This window comes from Oncorhynchus masou, chromosome 24 (genome assembly GCF_036934945.1).
Source record: "Oncorhynchus masou masou isolate Uvic2021 chromosome 24, UVic_Omas_1.1, whole genome shotgun sequence".
Taxonomy (NCBI): Eukaryota; Metazoa; Chordata; class Actinopteri; order Salmoniformes; family Salmonidae; genus Oncorhynchus; species Oncorhynchus masou.
In genome coordinates, this window is record NC_088235.1 from 58,248,906 (window position 1) to 58,275,213 (window position 26,308).

General features: G+C 39.5%; 2 protein-coding genes across 3 annotated transcripts; both read left to right on the forward strand.

Annotated features, from left to right (window-relative positions):
* The first annotated feature begins 4,830 nt into the window (after nucleotides 1-4,830).
* On the forward strand, nucleotides 4,831-10,924 carry LOC135512378 (T-cell leukemia homeobox protein 1-like). Of its 2 annotated transcripts, none has more exons than XM_064934367.1 (3): nucleotides 4,831-5,422; nucleotides 6,648-6,849; nucleotides 8,054-10,924. In XM_064934367.1, exons 1-3 carry the CDS (start codon nucleotides 4,993-4,995, stop codon nucleotides 8,262-8,264), a joined length of 843 nt encoding a protein of 280 aa, XP_064790439.1. In that variant the 5' UTR covers nucleotides 4,831-4,992; the 3' UTR covers nucleotides 8,265-10,924. The 2 variants fall into 2 exon arrangements, with proteins under 2 accessions (XP_064790439.1, XP_064790438.1); XM_064934366.1 differs by having other exon boundaries at nucleotides 4,835-5,422; nucleotides 6,612-6,849.
* A 959-nt stretch (nucleotides 10,925-11,883) lies between these two features.
* LOC135512379 (succinate dehydrogenase assembly factor 4, mitochondrial-like) lies at nucleotides 11,884-17,933 on the forward strand. The gene is made up of 3 exons (XM_064934368.1): nucleotides 11,884-12,048; nucleotides 15,236-15,349; nucleotides 16,545-17,933. The coding sequence occupies exons 1-3, from the start codon at nucleotides 11,970-11,972 to the stop codon at nucleotides 16,652-16,654; spliced, it is 303 nt and encodes a 100-aa protein (XP_064790440.1). The 5' UTR covers nucleotides 11,884-11,969; the 3' UTR covers nucleotides 16,655-17,933.
* The last annotated feature ends 8,375 nt before the right edge of the window (nucleotides 17,934-26,308 follow it).

The following is a 26,308-nucleotide window of genomic DNA, read 5'->3' on the forward strand; positions in this document are numbered from 1 at the left end:
GTGACATTCTGAACTTTATTCGCAAAGCTATATATAAGTTATATATTATGACACAATTTCATGTGTACAACATCTAAAGACCTGCATCACTACACTGAGAATGCTTCCGTTTCTAAAAGGACACATTTAGGAATTTTATTTAGCATTTTTTTCATGTGTTTTCAGTACCCCAATATTGCACAACGAGGATGAGGAAGTGAATTTCTGGTTGGGGTAAGTTTCTCAAAAACATGTTAAATCGCAGTGTCTGGACCCTTCCATAACATTCCATTTACATAAAAAAATCTTCTCCTTTAAGTTATCATGGATGGCTGTCATTAAAATAAGGTGCATCTGTGTCCAACTAGCTGAAGGCAACTCACTCCAGTGTCCATGGTTGCTTTTTTTGTTTTTTCAACTTTCTTTCTTTCTCTCTGTCTCTCTGTCTCTCTCTCTGACTGGGTCCCATCCATCACTTGAAAATGGGCTTTTCTGGAAGTTGCTGACGTTCAGATAAGGGACCGGTCAATCACACAAGGCAGAGGAAAGAGTCAACCTTGTGTTCTGCAAGACATGGAAATGTGAGCTACTCTGTGTTTTACAATCATAAAATTCTGGTTCTGTTTGAAGAAAATAGGTGAAAAAACAGTTTGTTCCATCGCTCTGAGATTTTAGTCTGCGTGTGTGTGTGTGTGTGTTGACAGACTGTATGAGGTCATCACTTTCATGTGGCTACACCTATGGTCTGGACTGTAGCAACTGTCCTTCCCTCACACCACATACACCCCACCCCAAGCACCACACACAAACACAACAAAGCTTATCCACTACATGCTACATGCTCTCACCTCCGGGCGCTCTTCTCTTGTGTTTTCCTCCTCACAAGTAGTAAATGGTTCGTCTGAGTTTATGCTTTTAAACACGACTTTTAACGGAGAAAACTAAATGTCCTTATGTGCACTCTGAGAATGAATACACCCTGGGAGAGTTCCCCTTGTCAATTAGACCATTAGACAGTGTTCAAGACAAAATAGTTTGTGTTTACTGCCTCACGTTACCTATAGGTGTATAGGTAATGTGCATCTAACTCTGATGGATCAGTCTGCCTGCAGCAGTGTGAATCAAAACATGCCCATCTTTTTCCTCATGTTTTTCCTGTGTGTGAATCCCATGTCTCATATGTTTTTGTTCAGAGACTGCGTGCGTGTGTGTGTGTGTGTGTGTGTGTGTGTGTGTGTGTGTGTGTGTGTGTGTGTGTGTGTGTGTGTGTGTGTGTGTGTGTGTGTGTGTGTGTGTGTGTGTGTGTGTGTGTGTGTGTGTGTGTGTGTGTGTGCGCGCGCGCGTGTGCTCGGGAGGAAGTGGCGGGGTTGCAAGGCTAGCAGTGTCTGGCGTGTGAGATCCCTATGGTGGCGGCCATTTCCCTGTGTTACTAAACAAACAGGATGATAGTTCACTTATCCCGCCGAGAACTGTTATTTCAGAACTTATTTCAGCCCTTCAGATCATGGGTAAGAGCGAAGTACATCAACCGAAGTCATTCACAGACTCTATGAAATAGTGCACACTTGACCAGCAACAATCACAGGGACACTCAACTCATCAGTTTAAAAAAGCTCATGTAGACCTATGCCAAGGAATCAATTAGGCCTAATTCACCCAAGTGAAGGTGTTAAGTCAATTAGGAATTGCATTACACATTTTTACTCTACAAACCAATCAAATGCAGTCAAATTCAGCCAGGTCAACAGCAGATACAAGTCAATAGTTGACATCCATTCTCACTTCGAAATTTGACTTTGGAACAACATTGAAAAGTTTTTTGATTGAGAAACTTGGATGAACATCGAATTCCGAGGAGAGACTGTGAGAGCTGGTTGGTGAAAGTATAAAAAAATGTCAAAGTATGACACAAAGTGTTCAGACCCCTTATTAACTTTTTTCACATTTTGTTATGTTACAGCCTTGTTCTACAATGAATATGTGAAATGAATGTGTTGACATGGTATTTGTTCAGCTTGTTTAGATGATCTGTGTATAAAATAATTGTTCAATAGGGTAGGCCTATTTTTGCGCCAGTGGATATCCGGGTGCACAAGCACGTAGGCACTGACATAAGTTTGGCTCGAGGCATTGGTTGTATTTGACGGCTGTTCTGTGTGTCGATATGAGACACAACATGTCCATGCAATGTTTTATCTGGCTTCTTTGAGAATGTGGCTGCTGCGCTGTGTTATTCATTCTGATACAATCAATTGAAATGTCCACGTCAACACCACAGTTGGCGGTGCGGGACAGAAAAGATTGGGGAGAGAGGGATGGTTTAATTTTCGTGTATGCGGGAACAGAGCGCTCACCCAAACTGTGCCATTCTTGGCCACGTGCGCTTGACTCAGGCGAGCCTTCTCGTTAAGTGTATGCATGAGAGGGTGAGGTGATGGATTTGGCGCCAGAGAGGTCGGGGTTAGGGATCAAGGACTGCGCAGGTAGAGTCAGAAAGACGATATACTCTGATACAACCACAGGGGGAAAGAAACACAACATCCGGATAGAGGACCACATACCACCACCAGACTGTCCTCACACGATAAAGCAGCAGAACTAAAAACAAATCTGAAAATAGGCCTTAATAACCCATTATAGGCTATATGGCTTAATTTATTAGGATATGCTAATGTAGCCTAACGCGCTGGGATTAGTGCACTGTCAAGCATAGGCTACTTAAAGTGGTAAGAAATCAATACGCTAAATATCTCTAAAGACAAGTTTTGCCAAACCCCACACCGACACCGGGGCAGCTATTGTAGGTCGCCGCTCAATAATCGAGTTTGATCAAATGCTGCTGCCAGTCTTACTCCTAGTTGGAATGGAGATGTATGACGCGCGCGTGCGCGCGCGCACACACACACACACACACAAATACACTCAGGCAAACAAACACACACACACACACACAAGACCCATGGCCCACTGTGCATGAGAACCGCTAATCATTTACACCACCATTTCGATTAATTATAATAAGCCTTATCATAGTGCCTATTAAATGGACAGATAGGCAAGATTTTCCTATACACACACTTGCGTGTGTGTATAGGCTCATGCTCTGACTCTCTTTCTCAGAAGAAAAAAGAAAAGCGTGCAGTCCTCCGTGACTGCATTAGTAGACTATTGCATTTCATTTGAATGATTTACCTCTCCCTGAAAGTCCTCAACGTTCGTTATTAGCCTAGTCCACGTTTTAACGAGTTGGAAAACCACATCAGTTTGGGAGCACCGCGAGCTATTAAACGTTAATGTTGGTCAATTGGCCAGTGAGAATCTGGAGCTCAAATACGAATACTTTAATGCTCTCGGTTAAATAATCACGTCCCTGAAGCTTTCGAGAGGAGAGAAAATCAATGACACATATGGTTTCATGTTCATTTAATTGTTTTAAAGTGTATGTTTTTGTTTGTTGAATTTCTCATTTATAAACATGTATTAGGTGTAGATTAATAACGCATTCCAAAAACTCGCTTTGATAATTTATTGGGATTTTATTTAGATATGCTACAGGCAGCCAATATGTATTCATTTTAACTTGAATGTTATTGAATACATAATACAAAGCCATTGATCATTAATGACGTATACAGATTGAATAAAACAGTGGATTTGTTTCATTAAAAATACCGAGTTTGTAGTCAAATGGTTTATACTATTTTTTATTTTATTTCCCGAAATATTTGATAGGCATGCGAGGGGGGAAAGTATTGACACACGCACACTCAGTCAATGGCTAATTAAAAAACATTCGTTTTGTAATGATGCCACTCTAGGAAACATAAATACATAATGGGGTAATTATAGGAGATCATTATAGGAGTTGAGCACGTGATATACTTATTATGAATTGACCTATTTGATCTCTCTTTTCCCCTGAAAGCCTAATAAACACCTTCCGGCTGTATATGGCACGGATCTATTTGGCAGTATTGGATTTGAATTACATATAGAATCAAGAGATGAGCCCACAATTCACAAGTGAATTGAATAACTTTGGAATTACGCATGGGTCTATTACATTTATACGTTTTATATAAAATATGAGCACATTGAGGTCTGTTTGAAATTCATTATGATATGCAGTTAACTAAAGGTTTAGTATGCTATTAATCGATTTACTTCCTCATTTTGTCCTTGCGTCAAAACAAAATTGGCTATTTGTTGATGTTTTTCCCCAATTATAACCGAATGGAGTTTTATTGTGTGTAATGTTGTTGGGTTGCTTATTTGCTTGACCATGGACGTAGATTTGTCTCCAGTTCAATTGTGTTCCCGAGAACCACTGTCAATTGGAGACCTTTGATGAGGCCTACCTGAAATAAGTTGAACACAGAGACCTATACCCATTTATTTATTTATGACGGATGGATGGGCGCAGCTCTCGAAACACGTTAAACACTTTCACTGCTTGCACGGAGCTGACCACGCACCTATTTACCTTAGGTTACTTTGAGGTTTGTAAAACAGTTTTGTAATTGATGTTGTAAAAATGTACTGTACCGTGAGGTGAATTGAATAGGCTACAGAATATAAACATTGCCTACTTTCACAAGACTCCGACTGGTGTTTATGAAGTGTGCCACGAGTCCATAGAGAAGGCGCGCAGTTTTTACTGAATGAGCTTGTGGCCTCTCCGTAGTGTCTTTAGCCAATTGAGTCTCGAGGCCTAAAATTGGGTCTTAATCTCGCTCTGTCTATTTGGCACTTTGATTGATGCTCTCTTACTCCAGCCGGCAAGGCTGCCTGAGCCAAAAAGGAAGAAGAAAAAAACAGACAATCGCTTTTAGTTTAGCGTCACACACATACACTCTCTCACGCACGCACACATACAAACACGTACACACTCACACACATGCACCCACACTTATTCGATAACGACTGGAGCAAGAGCAGAATACGTTTTTAAGCTCCAAGATAAGGCGCACGACGTGGAGCACCTCTGTACCTCGCGGGGGGCTCGAGGAGGCCATGGATCATATTGGAGCGCATCTCCAGCACACTCACGCGGAGCCCATCAGCTTTGGGATCGACCACATCCTCAACAATGTGGATCAGAGCTGGATGCCCGAGTCGGACTATGGACTCGGCTGCGTTGTCAGCACTGCCTACAACACCATGACGGGTAACTTCACCGGCAACAACTCTGGATATAACAGCAACGCATATGGGGTAACCAATATGAGCGGCACCTATAACATGAACATGGGGATGAACGTCAGTGGGAATAACGTTAACGCGGCTGGAGTCATCCGTGTGCCCGCGCACCGGCCTCTGAACAGTGGACACTCGTCCATCCCCGGTGGTATGTCCACGATACCAGGCTCGATTAACAACCTGACGGGATTTACCTTCCCTTGGATGGAGAGCAACAGAAGATACACCAAAGACAGGTTCACAGGTAGACCACCTCTAATGCACATAACATGTGGTTGGTTGTCTGGAAATTAAATAGCAATATGAATGGCGTTGCAATGTTTATTATGAGACAATCCCCGTCATGTTATGTTCCTGATGTTGGTCCGTAGCCTAGTAATTTTTCCTGATGAACTCAGCTCTGAAATAATCGATAATAAATCATATGCTAAGCTACTGCTTAACACGCTGTGTAATTTCATGAGACAATTTTAGTTGATGAACACAAATGGCTTTTACTTATTTTACTCGGCCGTTATAGCTCATAAGAAGCACCTACAAATAACAGTGACTTAGATAACATAGCCTAAGACATGCTATCGAAATAGCCTAAATTACATTTCCCAAATTGCTACAACAACGTATAGGCTAACACTTACGCATTTCTGCTTCTTATCGCTCCATGATTTAACATGAACATTATCCTTCAAACTGACATATTCAAAGTTAACTTCATGCCTACACTCTTAGAAACAACGTTTCTGGATATAACCAAACGGGTTCTATGCTTGGTTCATGTATGGAATCGCTTAAGGTTCTATATAGAACCGAAATTGGTTCCATTTAGAACCCTATATGAAACCCAAGGGTTCTTTAAGGAACCAATTTTCGAATCAAATCAACGTTTATTGGTCACGTACGCAGATTTGCATATGTTATCGATGGTGCAGCGAAATGCTTGTGTTTCTAGCTCCAACAGTGCAGTAATACCTAGCAATAATAATGCAAAAATAATACACACATTTTGGTTGTGAAGAAGAACCGCTGGGGTTCAAAAGGGTTCTATGTAGAACCTTTCGGGGTGCCATAAATGAAGCAAGCAATAACCCTTTTTGGTTCTATACAGAACCTTTTTTTCTAAGAGGGTGGGATGGGGTTTTAATTATTTATTTTTTTACTAAAGTTTTTTTCCTCCCATTTATATAATTCGGGGCAGCATGTATCATTTTAGACTCTTAACAATAGGATGTTTGGTCTAGGAATTTGAAATTTCTTAATGAATTTGCGCTTCTTTGTGTCACGTTCGGGCATTTTTAACCCTTTAATTTCCCCTGTGAGCTATAGATCTCCCCTCTATGTCTGACGTTTCTTGAACTTGCTTCGCTGCTCTGTTGATGCTCTCTTTCTGATTTTGCTGCTTGCTTTTGCCCCTATCTATCCGTCTCCCAATCCAGTGGCGCTTTCACCCCTCACTGTAACACGCCGTGTAGGTCACCCGTACCAGAATCGAACGCCCCCAAAGAAGAAAAAGCCCCGGACGTCTTTTACCCGCCTGCAGATCTGCGAGCTGGAGAAACGCTTTCACCGACAGAAGTACCTGGCTTCCGCAGAGCGAGCGGCTTTGGCTAAGGCCCTCAAGATGACTGACGCGCAAGTCAAAACATGGTTCCAGAACAGAAGAACAAAATGGAGGTGAGATTACTGATGATTATCTGTATAGGCCACATTTAACGTAGTGTACGCTCCAGCGCTGAATGTCGTAGTTTGTTTGTGTGTTCGCGCGCGCGTGTATGTGTGTGTTTTAGGTCTGTTGGTGCTTTTATGTATAGAATGGGCAATTTATGTACACTCCAAGAAGGCTACAAACCCAAGAAAAATAGCAAAAGGTCTACACATCTGGGTGATGTTTTACAAATATGAACTTTAATATAATAACGCATAGAAAAGTATGTCTTTATCTATTATATGACATTCATTAATTGTGTGCATTTGATAACAAATATTTACAAAATCCAATCGCCCCACTTCTTTTCTACCCTAGGTTGTAAATTGTATTTTACAATTGAAGTGTTCGGTTCTAAACAGTTGCATTCAGTTAATTGATGTTGTCTTGCAACAGTCAAGGAAAAGACAAAGTCAGTCTTATAATGAGTTACATTCTGTGGCAACTAACTATATCCTATCCCACAAAAGTAGGATCATGATTATCTTAGCATATGACTACTCTTGTAAAAGTGAACGTTTTTTAAATCTTTCGAAATAATGTCATTTCAGACGAAAATATTTATTTCTAAGGTCTTTATTAAAGCTATTTTCAGATTAAACATATCGTGGGTAGAAGTGGAAGAAGTGGACGTCTTTTACGCATTAAGATGGAAGATGTTGTCCGTAGTCTACTGAAGCATTTTTATACGTCTCTGGAGATTGGATTTTAGAAATGTAAAAATAACATATCAATCAACGATTAATATTATGTTATATAATCTAGGCCTAATAATAATTATTCAGTCAATGGGAGAACATAACAGAAAAATCTAAAGAAAGATTTATGCCATCAGACGAAGACAAATTAATTGCCAAACTGTATTTATGTATTTTATTTTCACAAAATTGTCGAACATTGTGGACAATTTGTATTTTGATATCAGCTTTTAGCCAACATGTTAATAATGCGTAAGCAAGCAATTTTGCTTCCATGCTAATTTTGTTAAACAATGTGCTGTAATCTAGGCTAATCATGATTGACTAAACGTGTTCAAATTAATCCAGAAGACATTCACTCTGTGTCAAAATGTGATTTAGGCCTCAAGGCCTGTACATATACGACGCAGCCTGTTTTGGATATAATTTCCCTCTGATGCCTCACAGTGTCTCTCTCGTGTCTCCGGTGTTCCAGGCGCCAGACAGCGGAGGAGAGAGAAGCAGAGCGACAGCAAGCCAACCGGATCCTCATGCAACTCCAACAGGAGGCTTTTCAGAAAACGATAAACCAACCGGCAAACCCGGACCCGCTCTGCCTGCATAACAGCTCCCTGTTTGCGCTTCAGAACCTCCAGCCCTGGACTGAAAACACCGCCAAAATCAGCAGCGTGTCCGCCTGCGAATAACAAACTCTGACCGCTTTTATTTTCCCTCTTTAACGCGATTGTAGTAATATAGTGAACAACTTTTTAAGATCATGAAGACGACTTGAAAAAATATTACTCACGAGGACCGGATTTATCTGACATTGCCTCGAAAAAAGTTTAGGTTGATAGTGTCAGTGAATTTAAGCCACGACACGAGCTCAATAGCAATGGGCTTGTGAGTTTCAGTTTATCTGCCTGTTTTGACGTGGTTTAATTTCAGACAATTTTATTTAACATGTTCAGTAAAACATAATCCAGTCCTAATTATGGACTAAGCCTATAGATATACCTTGATATAAGTCAACAATAAGTGAGCACTTATTTTAGCACTTTCTCTTACAGGAAAACGTATAGATATTCATACCTGATAATTTGAGGAACAGGCCTAATTCAAGAAAAAATGTATCGATTCGGTGGCATACATTCAGTAGCCTATCTGTGTCTTATAACAATGTTTATGTTGATAACAATGGTTATAAATGAGGTTTTAGCAGTTGACTAGACGCAGCCCCTTTCTCTCTGTGCAGGGAAGAAGCAGTGACAATATTTGACAATTTACCATCTCATGAAGTTTCTCTCTTATAAATTAGTAATTATCTTTTACCTTTTACCACATCACTCAAGCACTTATTCATTTGGATGAAACTTTATTGCAGCCTGCTATTTACCTGGTATTTGCTTAGAAATTAGATATCTAAATATTTTACTAATTCATTATCTAATATTAGTTCTTGTTTTTATCTTTCAAACAAGCACGATGGTAGAAATATTAATATTGCCTTGAGTTTGTTGAAGTTATTATTTTTTTGGTAGGTACCGTATCCATTGTTACTATTAGCCTATAATTTCTTAATAAAACCAGGTAAACAGTTGAATTATGCCTGTAAAAAAAGGTGTTATTTTGTTCAATTTTCTTGTACTTTAGGCTATAGTCCTCTAATAATTTCAGTTCTGGTGATCCATTTATACATATGATGACAGGCAAGAATTATAAGGCCATATAAAATATTTTTAAATAATTAATACAGCAGTGTTGTGCTTTGTATTTTTGTCATATTTTGTTTTAAACCAATGGTCATCATGCATTTTGGAGTGCAGGGAAGGAATTACATTGCTATGTCTGGGAAAACTGATGGCCAGAACTCTCTTTGATGATAGGAACCATCCCTCTATATATCTGCCCTATTAGTCAATACCAGACCTTTATAATGGTGTTTCCAGCAAGTGATTGATACTGGTTGCATGATAATGATGAATGTGAATCTACATTATGGAGTATGTGGCTCTGTACTTGTGTGTTAGTGTAACACTCATTGCAACTGTAAAGTGTGTGTGATGCTGATCTTATGCAGCTGTGTGTGTGTGTGGGTGTGTGTGTGTGTGTGTGTGTGTGTGTGTGTGTGTGTGTGTGTGTGTGTGTGTGTGTGTGAAAGCGAGAGAGAGAGAGAGAGAGAGAGAGAGTGAGTGAGTTAGTCCAGGGCCTCTCTCCCCATCGTCAAAAGGAATGTAGGGTAGAATTTCCCCTTCTACTCAGAAATATCAGCACTGCAGCATCACTTAAGTGGCTTTTCCAAAACTCCTGAAATTCCTAAACCAAGCAAGCATGCTGGCTTTCAGTTGTTTCAAAGCCCTCAAGGGAAAAAGGTGGTCAAAATGGCAGATAAGTTTCAAAGAAGTGAACAAGCACAAGGAGCGGCAGATTAGAGTGAGGGCTTAGGCAACACTTTGCATTTCTTTCGTGTCCTCAGTCTTCTCATTTAAAACAAAAATCAGTATTCTTATTTGTTTTTTTCATTAAATGAAAATTATTTAGGCTTGGTTTATGCAATCAAATACATGTGCTTTGTGCATTTCAGAACTGTCTTAACATGTTATTGCATTTCGACCAAGTGAGCATTTACTGCTTGTTTCCTCTGCCACAATTCCGCCTTGTAACTACAATCAAACAATATCAGTGACACAGCCACAAATGTTCCTCAGTTCTTATTTTGCTATTATTTTGCATCCTTTTTGTAACATACTGTATGATGTATGGATATTTCTAAACATGTCCTCTATTTGATTTTATTGGGCTTTGCTTCTCTATAATCTATAATGTTGCAATGCATTCATCACTACACACTACCAATGAGCGTTAACGCTGATTTACAGCTTAGTCTCCTGTTTATACTACAGTAATGTATAACTCAGCCACAGTGAGTCACTGAAGCCCATGCATTTTTCATTCACCACCAGGGAAACAAAGCAGCATATCCTGAACATCATCAATTAAGAAGTTAAAACATAAATTGCAATAAACCGATCTGTGTCATGTCCTTCATGAACATTGCTACAGTTCATTTGCAATAAATCCTATTGATTTATGAATAGGACTGTATGAGTCAAATTAGCTACAGTATAATCTCTTGTGTCTAGACCCAGATGAATCACTGTGCCATGTAAAGCCGTAAATCATTGTGTAGCCTATGTCTCTGAATTGAAAATGTATGAATGGAGCAAGGTTCTTTTTAATTTCGAGCTGCATGTAAAATAAATAGTTTATTGCAGACGTTATCCTGCAATCATTGTTTAATCATAGTCATGAACAGAGTAGGGAAATTTGTATGTTACAAATTTGTATTAAATGATTTTGTATCATTTGTCGTATTTGTCTTCATGGCTTTGTATTTGAAAAATGTTTGGCTCTTCTAACCCAATAGTTATCTTGTTTAAAATATAACAAGAGACTAAATATTGTCCATAAAAGAATACCAAAGTTGTATCCCAATTTTTAACAAGGCTTTATTTTCTCATCTCCTCTTTTACCTTTATTTTACTAGGCAAGTCAGTTAAGAACAAATTCTTATTTTCAATGACGGCCTAGGAACAGTGGGTTAACTGCCTGTTCAGGGGCAGAACGACAGATTTGTACCTTGTCAGCTCAGGGATTCGAACTTGCAACCTTTCGGTTACTAGTCCAACACTCCAACCACTAGGCTACACTGCCGCTCTGGACCACGGATCGGTGGATTGATAGGTTACACCATACTTCTTCCACACTTCACTGTTTTTAGTGATAAAGCATCCAAGAGAACCCATGGGAAACCTTAATCTGTGTGTGTCACAAATAGTCATGGCAACAGAAATGTACTTTTTCCACATATGCACACATGCATACAATGTATAAGGAGAAGAACATATAGACCCATGACTTCTTCCACAGACATTCATAATTATGTTATATCACGTTCTGCATCCAGAAGACATGATGATGAAAGCACTTACACAGGGACATACCGGTGGTGCTAGGTTGTGTTGTGTACAAGGCTGCATCTTATCCCAATGCCTGATTGATGGTTGGTGCTATCCGGGATCCTTAGGACGTCCCAAGTCTGACCCAATTGCAGTTAACATTTGAAATGGTTAAGGTTAGAGTTAGGTAAGGGGTAGGGTAAGAGTAGAGGTTAGGGTTAGGTTTTAGGGTATGGTCGTGCCAAGGATTCTGATTTGCACTGCATCCTGATTGACTCACACATTTTACTTTGGCTCGCCCTGGTGTCCATACGTAGTTACTGCAGAGTTAATTTTGTCGCAATATGATGACGTTTCAGACGTCATTAATGCTTGCCAAAACACCATAAAGTTGTGTAAATGCCTGTTTGACCTTTCTTATCAAGCCAGTGTATCTAGCTAACGGCATTGAACATGTTTCTACTACGCGTATATGCTTCTACATCGATTTTTCGTACGACCAAAGGGTTATTCATGGAGTCTGCTTTAACAGGTGCGTGTCTTAACTCGAAGAGTGTCGTTTCTCAAAGCGGCTAGCCACAATGTGCGCATGCTTGCTGGCTAGAAAGGTAAACGACATCAACATCGACGTTTATTTGTCACGTGCAAAATATACAGCAGGTGTAATTAGTACAGTGAAACGCTTGTTTGCAAGCTCTTTAAGCTCTTCCTCGGCAATGTAGGACAGTCTGTGTGTGCAGCGGCCTAAGGCACTGCATCTCGGTGCTAGAGGCGTCACTAATCTCATGCGACCGACCGGCTCGATTCGGTTTTATGAAGCAACATTTTTATTTTATTTTTTACATTGGATCAAAGTAGAGACTCGGAGCTAGAAAATTGTATATCATACACTACAGTTGAGATACAATTGGAAAGTAATTCTTCTTTGAAAGTTTATACACTTTTGAGAAAATGAAAGTTGATAATCTCACGTTTGATAAAATGGCCCTTTAATATTTTGGTACCCCTTAAATTTTAGCCCCACCCATCGCTTAAAACTAAAATCTGGTTTATACTACTGGTGGGTTTGTAAATTTAATCTGGAGTGTTCATAAACACAGAACGTTGTCAATTTGACCATTCGTAAATTCAGAGCGTTTCTCCCTCGGAACGTTTTGGACGCTCTGGCTGAAAAGTAGGGTTGATCTGAGCGTTTTGCCCTAACAGCTGACAAGTACCCAAGCTAATGTTGGCTGGCTTGCTAGCTACTTCCATACACAAATGAGAGAACAGCTCACTCTGACCATTTTACTTGCCCTAACAGGGCTGGTTAGGCTTTTTATGTTACCCAGAGCGTTGGTAACTGCAGCTGTGCTGCTGGCAACAATTTAGTTATGCTTTTTTGCCAACGTTTAATGATGCCGGGTGACGCGCTCGTAAATGTGTCACTTATTCTGCGCTCTGGCACACTCAGACGAGAGTGCTCTGAAATTGGAGTAGATAGCCAGAGCAAATTTACCAGTTACGTCTATTGACAGTTGTCGCAGTGACATAACATTCTATTGAAATGGATACTTGCACAGCGGAGAATTTTGTTTAGACATGTAGCTAGCTAGCTAAACAATGAACCATAATCCCAACTCATAACGTTACTAACCTGCATGAATCTGCAGGTAGCTAACCAACCATGTTCAATGTTAGCTAGCTAACATTAGACTAACTAGAAATGCAAATGGCTCTGAGATACGAATAATATTACTACATAGATCATACATGTAACATTAGCTAGCTAGCCAGTTGGCTAATGTTAGCTAGCTAGCTAACAGTACACTTTAACTTGAAATGGAAATTACATTCTGACAATTAAGTGTAATATCAAAAAATGTAGCTGGCTAGAGTCTTACGGATGACATGGTTGCCCATAGTTTGAAGATGTAATCTGGAGAGAGGTGTTTCCAACAGCCTTCTGTGTTCTGTTTCTGACTCAGTCTGCATATTTGCAATCATCTCCTTAACTATCATATTCTAATTCCACTGCTTTCAAAAATCGGTCCTCTGGAAAGTGGAGAGCAACACTTATGCAGTTTTACTATGTGATATCTTTAAACAAGGAAGTGTTAGAAAGGATTACCTACACATACTGACCAGCTCATATTACAGCCAGAAGCGTGCTACATGGCAGACCAATCCAAACTTGTCTCTCGGGATGTCCAGTCCAATCAATATCTCAGCCAATCATAGCTCGCGGGAAGTTTGCTGTCATTTTCTGTGGCTAAACCAACTAGGATCGTAATTTAACCTTTTTATTTGTATTTACAGATGGCATACAAGTTTGCTATTAAGGCACATGAAAGCTCAAATGTTCCAGAAGGCATTTCTGCCAAAAAAGCATTTTTATTAAGAAGTGTTTACTTTGCTGTAGGCTACTATTTATTAGTTAACAAAAAATCATATAAAATGTAATCACCCCACCCAGGTATTAATCAAAACTTCCCAGGAAGCAGGTTGTCCTTGGCTCAGACAGTGTAGAAGTGTGAGCTCAATAGCATCTCATTAGTGTGCAAGATCTTGAGAATCAGCTGCACATGTGATGGAAGAGTGCGCTGCACATGTGATGGAAAAGTGTGCTGCACATGTGATGGAAGAGTGCGCTGCACATGTGATGGAAGAGTGCACTGTGCATGCAGAGGGTTGCAATTCCATTGAATTGGGGATAGTTTAACCAAAATATGCCATATGATCTAGAATTGCCTTGAGTATCCCATAAAAAATGTTCACTGTTATAAGCTAACTTTTTTTGGATGATTTTTAGCGAAATTACCCAAATTCCCGGACTTAACATCCCAAGGAAAATGTCCTGATTTTACTGGAAGGTTTCTGACCCTTTGCAAGGATCTTCAACTAGTAGACATAAACCTCCTGCATATTGGTATTCATTTGATTTTTCTTGAAGGCTGGGTGATTTTTGAGAAAATAATTGTTGTAACAAGGAGGCCAACCCTTCTGGAGAGCAAGCAGGATTTTCTTCCAGACCTATTTTTAAAGAGTTCACCCACATTTTAAAATTTGTGTCCATACCTTGAAAGCAGTCGATGGACAAGGAGACTGCAACCTGATTTGGTTACCCACTACCATTGACCATTGATATTAAAATGTTACCTTAAATTTCAACCCCCCCCCCCCCCCCCCCCAAAAAAAAAAAAAAATAATAATCTCGAAGTAGCAGTCATTGAATTGTGTATGTTAATTTAATGTTCAAAGCCTCCTGAATACACCTGACCTGTTTTTTGTGTGTTTTTTAAAATTCCACCCTGGTTCTGCACCTAAGCCATGTCACAATATGTAGAATTGCAGGAAATGAGCTTTAAAACAGTAACATTTTCCATCTAGGGGTTGTGACAGCGGGCAATGAAATTCACATGGCAAATCTCACTCCAAGCTTTCTTCAAAAGTTGTCAGCTCTGGGACAATGATTCTCTATACTTGCTTGTTTTGTCACAAACTGAAATTAGGTGAACTATTTTAATTTTAAGTCAGGAAATGGTTCCTACACTCACATACATAATTTGATTAGAAAATCTACACCAAGAGATTGATACCCTTCTTTCTCAAGCCACTTGTTAAACGATAATCTTATGTTGATATGTAAAAATCATCTCAAAATATCAACACAAATGTATCTTTTAGGTTAGGTATGAAGTGGTTAAGCCTCAGCTGTAATGTGTTTCTCTTGTGTAAAGGATGCTTGCGGACAGCAAGTGGAGCAGCTAAGGACAAGGAGCCACTGCGCAAGGCCAAAACCCCCCAGGGCCGCTTTGACATGAATGATGAGAAGATAAAGGATCCCCTTGAAAGTAGGACAAATACACTGTTTTTTGTGTATATAAACACAACAATTTTAATGAGTTAGTCCATATAAGGAAAGCAGTCAATTGAAATTAATTAATTAGGCCCTAAACTATGGATTTCATATAACTAGGAATACAGGTATGCATCTGATGGTCACAGATACCTTCATAAAAAAAGGTAGGAGTGTGGATCATAAAACAGTCATAATCTGGTGACCATCTGGTGTGACCACCACGTGTTATGTGGTTATGAGGCTGGTTGGATGTACTGCCAAATTCTCTAAAATGACACAGTCTAATGTTCGCTGGCAGCTTCATTAAATAGTACCCGCAAAACAACAGTCTCAACGTCAACAGTGAAGAGGCAAGTCCACGATGCTGGCCTTCGAGGCAGAGTTGCAAAGAAAAAGCCATATCTCAGACTGGCCAATAAAAGATTAAGATGGGCAAAAGAACAGACACTGGACAGAGGAACTCTGCCTAGAAGGCCAGCATCCCGGAGTCGCCTCTTTACTGTTGATGTTGAGACTGGTGTTTTGTGGGTACTTTTTAATGAAGCTGCCAGTTGAGGACTTGTGATGTGTCTGTTTCTCAAACTAGACACACTAATGTACTTGCCCTCTTGCTCAGTTGTGCACCGGGGCCTCCCACTCCTCTTTCTATGCTGATGCTCCAGATACTCAACTAGTCTAAAGAAGGCCAGCTTTATTGCTTCTTTAATCAGAATAACAGTTTTCATCTGTGCTAACATAATTGCAAAAGGGTTTTCTAATGATCAATTAGCTTTTTTAAATGATAAACTTGGATTAGATAAGCCAACGTGCCGTTGGAACACAGGTGTGATGGTTGCTGATAATGGGCCTCTGTATGCCTATGTAGATTTTCCATTAGAAATCAGCCATTTCCAGCTACAATAGTCATTTACAACATTAACAATGTCTACACTGTATTTCTGATCAATTTGGTGTTATTTTAATTTCTTTCAAAAACAAGGACATTTCTAAGTGACCCCAAAACTTTCAACGGTAGTGTATGTAAATGTGATATTTCAGTTTTTACAAAATGTGGAAAACGTCAAGGGGTCTGAATACTTTCCGACTGCACTGTATATTCACTATGTCACAGAAAGGCAAAAGGTTGCAGATACCTTCTAGGATGCTCCATTACCTCTCACACTAATCATTCCCCATTGATTTACCAGAGTTCCCTGATGATGTGAACCCAGCCACTAAGGAGCAGGGGGGGCCCCGAGGTCCAGAACCCACGCGCTACGGGGACTGGGAGAGGAAGGGCCGCTGTGTCGACTTCTAGTTTCCATTCCTGGTATATTACACATGCGATGTGGACATACCTTATCTATAACTTATGTCTCAATGTCTGAGGATTGTTGTGCAAGAGACCAGGATTAGTACACCATACTGAATCAGTCTGGACTATTTCCCCATGAACCATACAATCTGATTTGTAGTTTCACATTTATACACATGTAGTCTGTAGAACAGTCTCACTTACTTTTTATGGTGCAATACTCACTTTGCACACTATTGTCTTTGTTGAGATGTATGATGAGACATGATGACCTAGTGAACAATAAAGGCTGCTGAGGGAGGATGGATCTTAATGGCTGAAATGAAGTGAATGGAATGACAACCCCCCCCCCCCCCAAAAAAAAACTGTTTGATTCCGTTTACTCCATTCTGAACAATTTTATGAGCCGTCCTCCCCTCGGCAGCCTCCACTGATAGTGAACGATTGTCATGCGAGTTTATTGCTTCCTGTACAGAGATGTCAATGTTGTGAATAAATGCAATGTAAAAAATTCTGGAGATTACTCTGGCATGTTTTTACTTTTTGATTATTGCTCATTATATTGAGTCATCGACAATGCCTCTGATCTGGTCCGTATTCCTACATTAGCCCCTGTCTCTTTTCACTCTACTCTCGTTCTCTTTCCTGCCTCTTGGTTGTTTATTGATTCTGTGTACTGTACAATGAAGGGAAGCGCTCCTGCTCAGCGACACTCAACAGGCAACCACCTGGCATTCTGACCTGAGCGGCACTTCTACGTCTTGTCTGACTGGCACACCCTTACCCTGTAACATGTACTGAACAAAAATATAAATGTCAAAGATTTGACTGAGTTAGTCCATTGAAGGAAATCGGTCAATTGAAATAATTTAATTGGGCTGTGATCTATGGATTTCACTTGACTGCACAGCATTTGAGAGAGAAGCTTTTCGTGAGTATGGGAAATGTTCTGGGATCCATAATAAATTGTCCAAATTTGGGGATGAAGGGGATATTACAAAGACAGAATGTGAGTATATGAATGTTGACTGCCCAACCACATGTGTGACACCTGTCATATACGCTCTACCCAAAATTCACAAGAGCATGACACCACCTTTACCAGGCTGGCCCATTGTGAGTAGTAATGGTTCTCTGACAGAATATCTCTACGTTTTGTGAAACCCTGGGTGATATTTTAAAATGGGTTTCAATTGTGGGTGAGCGGCAATAATGTACCAGTGCTTCCTGATAACGTCATTAAATGCCTTCCCCAATGGTGAGTGTTGGGTGAAGCAAGATGGGACATGTTCTGCTTTTTATTTAACTTTTGGTTGAAGGCTTTCCAACTGTTAGTACTTCAAAATTATCATTGGCATGTTTTTCCCAATTGTCTTTGTATCCCCTTAAACCTTTGAGGTTCGTGGTCTGTTTCTGATAAGCATCAAAGCTGCATATTCTTCTGATGCGACAGAATTGACTTATAGGGAGACTTTTAATAAGTGGACGTGGATGAAAGCTGACACCTCTTGAGGGTATTCCTGTCTGTAGGTTTCCAATAGAGATCTGTAGAGAGGGAAGTTTTGTCCTTAATAACCATCACATCAAGAACATTGATTTGTGATAGGTCACAGTTAATGGTGAAATGAAGGTGCTCATTCAGAGTTTAGATAAGCATGGAATTCCAAAAGTTCTTCCTGGTTGCCTGTATAGATCACGAAAATGTTATCCAAATATTTCAGAATTATGCGAATATTGGAGAGAAAAGGGTTAAGGTCTGGATTCAGCACCACCTGTTTTTCACACATTCCTAGATATGTTTGAATAATTAGGAGCCTTAGTGCTCCCTATCGCTGTCCCTTTGGTCTGGAGGAAAAAGTCTGATGCGAAAATAGTGTGAGGTTAGTATCAGTTTAGCCAAGTCCACAATACAATTGGTGCTGGGAAGTCGATTACTGAGTACTGCCCCTATATATAAAATTACCTTCCACCCCCACTGATGAAGACCTAAGGGTTGAAATGTTATAAATCATTATCAGCTGAGAGCATGAGCAGCAGTGTGTGCCTTTTTCCATATTTTTCAGCTCATGAAACATGAGACCAACACTTGACATGTTGCGTTTATATTTTTGTTCAGTATAAAAGCAGTGGAGCCCTCTGTTGCTGATGTGTGTGGCTGTATTGAGACATTTTTAACACAAAGATAACAAAAGTGCTATAATACCAGCACACCAATATGTCCTTATTGACCTGTATTTAGTTTAGTTGTGATATTAAATTATGAAATACTGTGAACAATGTGCACAAGACGAATGTATATACAGTCTGGGAGCTGTCTGCTCATCTCACTGGTTGAAAGTAAGCAGATCGCCTGCCTTACGCCTTTGGGACGACTCCCATTGTTCTGGTGGAAATAAGACCATCTCGTCATTATATACAGCATCTCTGGTTGTATCTTTGTTACAAGAAGGGATATAGTGAAACAAATGTTTCTGTAAGGATGCGTCCATTGTATTTTTTTTAGTTGGCAGACATCCATCCAGGCACACGCTAAAGAAAAATATATGTTCTGTTTGAGCCTCTCCTGGAGTGAAGACCTTTGTTAAATGGCTAGGTCTGAGAGCAGGGGTTTCGTAATGTCATTTTAGAACTGGTTCAATGTAGAAATTGGATACTTGAAATAAAGTAGCCCCTGGTACTGTACATAGAGTAAGTCTGTAGTTTACATTGATAATTCTTGTGAATGTGCTGTCACGGTCTGTTTACGTTTCGTTATTTTGATTTCCGAGTCAAACCACAGAATGGAAAACGGAAAATCACATTATTTTTGATTTTTATTTCTGAATTGTAAAATCGGAAATGTACTTATCCTCATTTATTGACATATAATTGGATATGGAATAAGGAAAAACAAACATTTTATTCCATTTTCTTTTTTCGTTTGGTTCATACTCGGAAGTACACACACGCTCATATTTTTCAGGGTGTTTAGGGGGGGGTTTACAACCAAAGGTGTCAGCACAATGAAAGGTTTAGATTGTGTGAGTGTGACAGGAAGAAAGAAAATACTGTTAGCTAAGATGCAGAACTTAGCATATCAATAGAACAAACTCAACAACAACTGAACAGAGTTGCTGGCTGGCGGCCGGTTTATAGTCATGCTAGCTAGTAGAAGTAAATTAGTCCCTCAACCTGTTACAAGATGAAGCTGCCCGGCCAGAGCTACCTGCTGCAGATAGGTCAGATTTGTTAATAATGACTTTCTGTCGCTAACTTAGCTAGATCTTTTGTTGTCTGATGGTGTTTATTGACTGAGTAATAATGAACAGCAGTTACTTTAAATGATTACCTAGCTATGGAAAGTGCCAGATAACTTAGCCATTGCTTACGCATAACAATATCCAATTAAACTGTAGTCAGTGCTGATGTGTATCTATTTGTGTGTGAGTTGTATGTATGTAATGTATGGCAGATCATCAGCCATTACAGTAAGTTAAAATAAGCCTTTTTATTGGTATAGGTATACTTCGCCAACATCCTTTCCTGATCACTGAAGAAAGGCAGACATAGGCTATACTCTTTTAGTTGTAAACACAACTATTGCTGCAGGAATTGGGCTGCTTCTCTGAATGTATACAGGTGTAGGATCTTAATTTGACCTGCCTGTTAATGCATTATAATTCACATTTTCTGTTGCTGGAGGACTCTTTTCCTGCTGTGAGAAAATGGTCAAAATAAGATCATACATCTGCAAACCCGCTGTGTGTGTGTGTGTGTGGGGGGGGGGGGTTGATCAATGATACGGAACCAGTCTAATATTATTTGGTTACTTATTCACGCACGCACACACGACAGGACCATTCACACAGTTCAGTCACTCTGCCCTAGCCAGTGGAGAGGAGGCTCTTAGGGTCCTGCATCACTGCCTCCTACAACACCCCCGACGAGAAAGAATAATCCTGGCCCCATTACTTTACGTCTGCATATCTCTCTAACCCTGCTGTACCCTACTGTGCTGAGACGATGTGACTCAACACATACCTCGCTCTCTCTTTCTATCAAGGATACATTAGGGGAAGTTGTTTTGATGTTGGCACCAATCTCATGCTGCCAGGCGTACTGTATCCCTTCCATGCTAAACTTGTCTCACTCTTGTTCAACTGCCCTTTGATTAAATCGGTTTAATTGAATGTTTATATTTGCCTCAAGTGTGGTTTTTTGTGGAAGTTGACAGATGGCACTTGTATGGAGGGATATGGGTGTGTGAAAAGAGTGGATAGATGGATGTAGATGGGTTTGGTTGAAGAAACTCCCAATCCCCCTACCTCCCTTCCTTCTCTTTATTAAGTAATAAAAGGGAATGTAATTGCTGCATTTTAACTGTGATATAAAATCCAATATTTTATAATAAGGTCTGTGGTAAAATATTAATAATAATAATATTTGACAAAATTATATTTCATGATATTACTTTGTCTTTACCAGGGTTGGGGAGTAACGGATTACAAAAGAAACGGTACATAACAAGCAAAAATGCAGTAATCAGATTACAGATACTTTTGAAAAACTAGATGATTACTTTGAGGATTACTTTTAAACTCAGAAAGGATGTTTGCGAAAAAATCTTTGACCATTCTCTGTTTTCTCAATGACATTCAAAAGTCAGAGATCACTATGATGACACACCAAATGTGTTTGATGGATCGTGGGAAAAGAGCAGGAATAGGCTTTTGTAGGCTACAGTCCAAGCTACAGTATGTCTACCAATGATGAGACTGCTGTCAACATGCAAAGATTATCCAACTTGAATAAACGCTTGGAGGTAAGGAGGACACCAATGGTTTAGTCTACGGCGATATGAATATCACTTATTATTGATATCCACATACAGCAGCAGTGTGATTCACATCAATGCGCTATAATTTAGCTATTTGCGCCTCACGGATTGTGGTTGAGGATTGTTGTTCACAAATCTAAATGTGTATTTGAACCCAATAATGGTTGAATTCAAGAAGTTTAAGCTGCCTATCAATCATTGTTTTTGAAACCAATGGACAGACAATGAAAAATGTGCACTTGCAACAGCTGCACAGTGCAGATCCAAGCCTATGGAATACAAGTGTTTTTTTTTTTCTTCGGTAGTGCTTAAAGCATGCCATTCCATGAGCACAGCATTTATTTTTCAACTCGAATCAATGAGCCCAATCAGTCCCCCACGACAACAAAATCAGAAACAACAGAGTAGGGCTGGCTAATAAGTCCTTAGTTTTGGGGTCATGCTCAGGTTAAACAATTTGGCTAATCTATACTTCCATATTTCCAAGTCCTATTCTTGAAGATCAAGGGGTATAACATTTATTGGAATGAATGCAATTCTGATAGATTTTGGATTTGTAATGTAAAGATATGATTCAATTGTATTATTATATGTAGTTGAAAGCGATGGGTTAGAAGAAGCCTACATAACCAACCCATAAAGTAAAATATAACATCCATAAATGGCCAGCTATGTAAACTTTAACATTGATTTATTCTGCAATAGATGTCGTTCAATTAGTAAATCCATTTTTGTCTTCTTCTAATGCCTCTTAAGGGGAAAGTAATCTAAGTGTAACAGAATGTAATCAGATAACGTGACTGAGTTTGGGTAATCCAAAAATTAACATGACTGATTACAATTTTGTGACAGGCAACTAGTAACTGTAACAGATTACACTTGGAAGGTAACCTACCCAACCCTGGTCTTTACACATCTATTCACTACTAACAAAATGCAGCAATCCACTTCAGCAAGCATTTCTTTTTTTTTAAGCCTGTTTTAACATTTTAAGGTAAAGCACTTTGGATGAAGTGTTAAATGTGACAGGCTGTATTATTATGCTCATGTATGTGTTGGCACTATATGTACAACAAGGTACCCAATGTTATCATATCTGATATGGGTTGAAGTCAGGATTAATAATGCTGTGTCAAGTCTCATATGGCTGAATTGTAGTGTATTTACAGAATTAACTCCTGTGTTGTAAACCATTTCATCCACTAGATGGCAGCAATGTGCTAGCACCTTCAAAGAGGTCTGTGGAAGTTTTTCTATTCACCCTTCAAGTACTGAGCAAATGTCAAAAGTAATTAAATTCCCTGAACGTTGCTTTTATGATTACTTGATATGTCTGTTTGTGATCCAGTCACTTGACACATGTGACATGCCAAGTTCAAGTGTCATACCGAGTGTGTAATGTTGAGCCCCCTACTCCTGTCTGTCACTTACTCCATTAAATATCTTAAACATATTCAGTTGGTGTGGTTTGTACTTTGTGAATATTCCCTTTTGATTGCACAAATATTCCCATTTGTTCTCTCTGCTATAAAATGTAAATATGTTTTTCAGAATTACTGCCATAGACATATACTGTATGTAAAATACTCAGGCCTGGCCGGTCATTTGTTAGTGGGCTATAGCCTCAGGCCTTTGCCTCTTAACTCTCTGACCCCTCCCCTATTTTCCAATGTGCAAGTGCCTGACTATTTAACATATGCCTGTGGCAGTAATTCTGAAAAACATCTTTATTTTAAAGCTGAGAGAACAAATGGGAATATTTGTGCAATCAAAAGGGAATATTCACAAGGTACAGACCACACCTTCAACTGTATATGTTTAAGATATGTAATTGATTCAGTGACAGACAGGATTTGGGGTCTCAACATGACCCACTTTGTATGACATTTGAACTTTGCCAAGTCAGCTGCTTGGCAATGATGTTGGTGCCAACAACAAAACAACTTCCCCTAATGTATGCTGGAGAGAGAGCGAGAGAATACCACATGGCATGAGAGAAATGGAGAGACACACTTTGAGAGCATCATGCTTTAAAGGACGTGTAAAGGGAGGGTCTCAGCTGAAGTCCAAGAATTCTGATATGTACTGTCCTGTTGTCCCTCAAACAGGCCTGCAGGTGGCGTCAACCAGCCTACATACCATACCATCTGTGAATCATCTGTAAAGATTGTCAAGCGAGAGAAGGAGAGAGTTAACTGTTAATTTGTGATTGTTTATTCCACTTGCTTTGGCAATGTTAACATATGTTTCCCATGCCAATAAAGCCCATTTGAATTGAGAGAGAGAGAGATAATCACTGTTGAGCATTCCATTTAAAATAGTGTAAAACTGTTCTAGAGTCATATTGTCTCAGCACAGTAGGTATAGCAGGGTTAGAGAGTTACGCACACTTACTGTACAGTCACGGGGCCAGGTTTATTGCTTCTCATTGGGGTGTTGTTGGAGGAGTAGTACAGGACCTTGAGAGCATCGTCCATAGGACTGAACAGTGTGAGAAAGAGGAAGATTGTCGGTATGTGAGAAAGAGGAAGATTGTGGGGGGGGACAATCATTAACCAAGCAATATTAGACTGGTTCCGTATCATTGATCATCAACCCCCCCCCCCCACCTCCCCACAGGGTCTATGTACAGATGTAGGGTCATAATATTTACACTTTTCTCAAAGCAGGAAAATAATCCTGCAGTAGCAGAAAATGTTAATTATTGTGTGGATTATAATTTATTGAAATTTTTGAGAGGGTTGATGCATTTTTAGTTAGGACAAATCAGGTCTGATATTTTAAAGTGGAAATAACAAACTACAGAAGCCACCTTAATCTTGTAGCAGGTTGAGGGACTAACTTAACTCGCCTGCTAGCTAATCAATAGTCAGCTAGTGCAAGCCAACTTTGTTCAGTTGTTGAGTTTTTCTATTGGCATGCTAATTTCATAATAAGTAATGCATTTTAGCAAGCATGAGTATTTTTATATTCCTGTCACACTCACACAGTCTAATCCTTTCTTTGTGCTGCCAACCTAGGCTGTAAACACACCCCCTAAGCCCTGTGAATATTCTACGAGGAGGCATGTACTTCCATGTATGAACAAAAACTACAATCAAAAATTGAATGCATTTTATTTGTTTTCTGTTGTTCCATGTCCAATTTTGACACAATAAATGAGAAAACAAGTCGATTTCCGATTTTCATTTTCAAATTCAGAAACAAAAAACGGAACATTTACCATTTTCAAATTCTCAGTTTTGAGTCAGAAATCGCAACTAAATGTACATGGAACCCCCTCCACCCCCCAAGCCGGTATTTCTCAATTGATTGATCTTTGACTTGTACTTTGTGTAGACCCTTGCAATCATTTAAAGTTACTAGGACCTACGTAGCGAATCACAGTTAACATATTAGGAACCATAAATGATTGTAAACTCTAGGCTATTTTGTTTCAACCTGGCAACCATAGTTGTTTGTTTTTCACACAAAGATGGGATTTTTGAAAGACCTGGAAGGCTCTTAGAAACTTTATTTGACACATTAAATTGACAATTAAGAGCTTTCTTTACAAACAAGATTGGGAAATGTAGGACAAACTAACCAAGAAATAGATGTCTATAACGGGGATAATTTTGGACAGTGAGCAAGCTTTATTCACCCAGGAGCGCTGTCAGAAGAGTAGTCAGCATCCTAAAACATGGGAGGGTTTTCTCACAGAGCAAAGCTTCTGTATCATTGTCCTCCTCCTATTTAACTAAGTGTGCGTATTAAGGTCATACAGTGTCACAGTGCACAACCCTAGTTAGTGTTGAGGTGTCAAATCACCTGCATATCTCTGAAAGTTAGGCTCTCTTAATAAGATACATATATACAAAGAAAACTAGTCTTGTTCCCAGAAATGTCTGTAAGTCTGGCAAGCATGGCTACAAGAACACTCATTGGCTCTTTAACAACAACATTGATTATTCACTGTGCATTGCACTGCCATCTGTGATTAAAGGCAAACAAGTTGTTGCTCAGCCAGTATCCACAACCGTTCTCCCTCAAATGAAAGTAACAAAGAAGCACTGGGGACCGAAATGATTTGATCACAGTGGCAGCTTCAACAGAGTGGTAAGAAATTAACCTAGATTAAATTGATGTGTATTTGTTTGTTTTCAGACATAATACAGTAGGATATTTCAAATCGTGTAGGCATAAAGGATCCTATTAAACTAAGGAAATGGGGCAGACTGAGTGTTCTGTCAGTCTTTGATCTGCAGTAGGCTTTGATTGACAACGCCATAGAGATCCTATTAAATTACAAGAGGGTAGCGGGGCTATGTCATAAACACTTAGTTCCATAATAGGGCAAAAATGGCAGCCATCTTGGTCTGGGAGAAATCGAAAACCAGTCTAATTGGATTGAATGGCAGTAGAGGAATAGGTGATGCATTTCCTGCTTTTACTTATGCAGGAAAGTAAAAGGCATGCAATATACTGAACAAAAATATTAATGCAACATTTCTACAATTTTACAGAGTTACAGTTCATATTCAGAAATCAGTCAATTGAAATAAATTCATAAGGCCCTAAACTATAGATTTCACATGATTGGGAATACAGATATGCCTCTGTTGGTCAGAGATACCTTAAAAAATGGTAGGGGCGTGGATCAGAAAACCAGTAAGTATTTTGTGACCACCATTTGCCTCATGCAGCGTGACACATTTCCTTCATTGTTGATTGTGGCCTGTGGAATGTTGTCCCACTCCTTTTCAATGGCTGTGCGAAGTTGCTGGTTATTGGCGGGAACTGGAACACGCTGTCGTACACGTCGATCCAAAGCATCCTAAACATGCTCAATGGGTGAAATG

What these genes read in the sequence shown, in the direction of transcription:
- LOC135512378 (XM_064934366.1), top strand. Translation starts at nt 4,993, where the DNA reads ATGGATCATATTGGAGCGCATCTCCAGCACACTCACGCGGAGCCCATC. An exon ending in CACCAAAGACAGGTTCACAG is followed by an intron (nt 5,423 to 6,611) that starts GTAGACCACCTC and finishes CTCCCAATCCAG; the next exon opens with TGGCGCTTTCACCCCTCACT. An exon ending in AACAGAAGAACAAAATGGAG is followed by an intron (nt 6,850 to 8,053) that starts GTGAGATTACTG and finishes CCGGTGTTCCAG; the next exon opens with GCGCCAGACAGCGGAGGAGA.
- LOC135512379 (XM_064934368.1), top strand. Translation starts at nt 11,970, where the DNA reads ATGTTTCTACTACGCGTATATGCTTCTACATCGATTTTTCGTACGACC. An exon ending in CATGGAGTCTGCTTTAACAG is followed by an intron (nt 12,049 to 15,235) that starts GTGCGTGTCTTA and finishes TCTTGTGTAAAG; the next exon opens with GATGCTTGCGGACAGCAAGT. An exon ending in GATAAAGGATCCCCTTGAAA is followed by an intron (nt 15,350 to 16,544) that starts GTAGGACAAATA and finishes TTGATTTACCAG; the next exon opens with AGTTCCCTGATGATGTGAAC.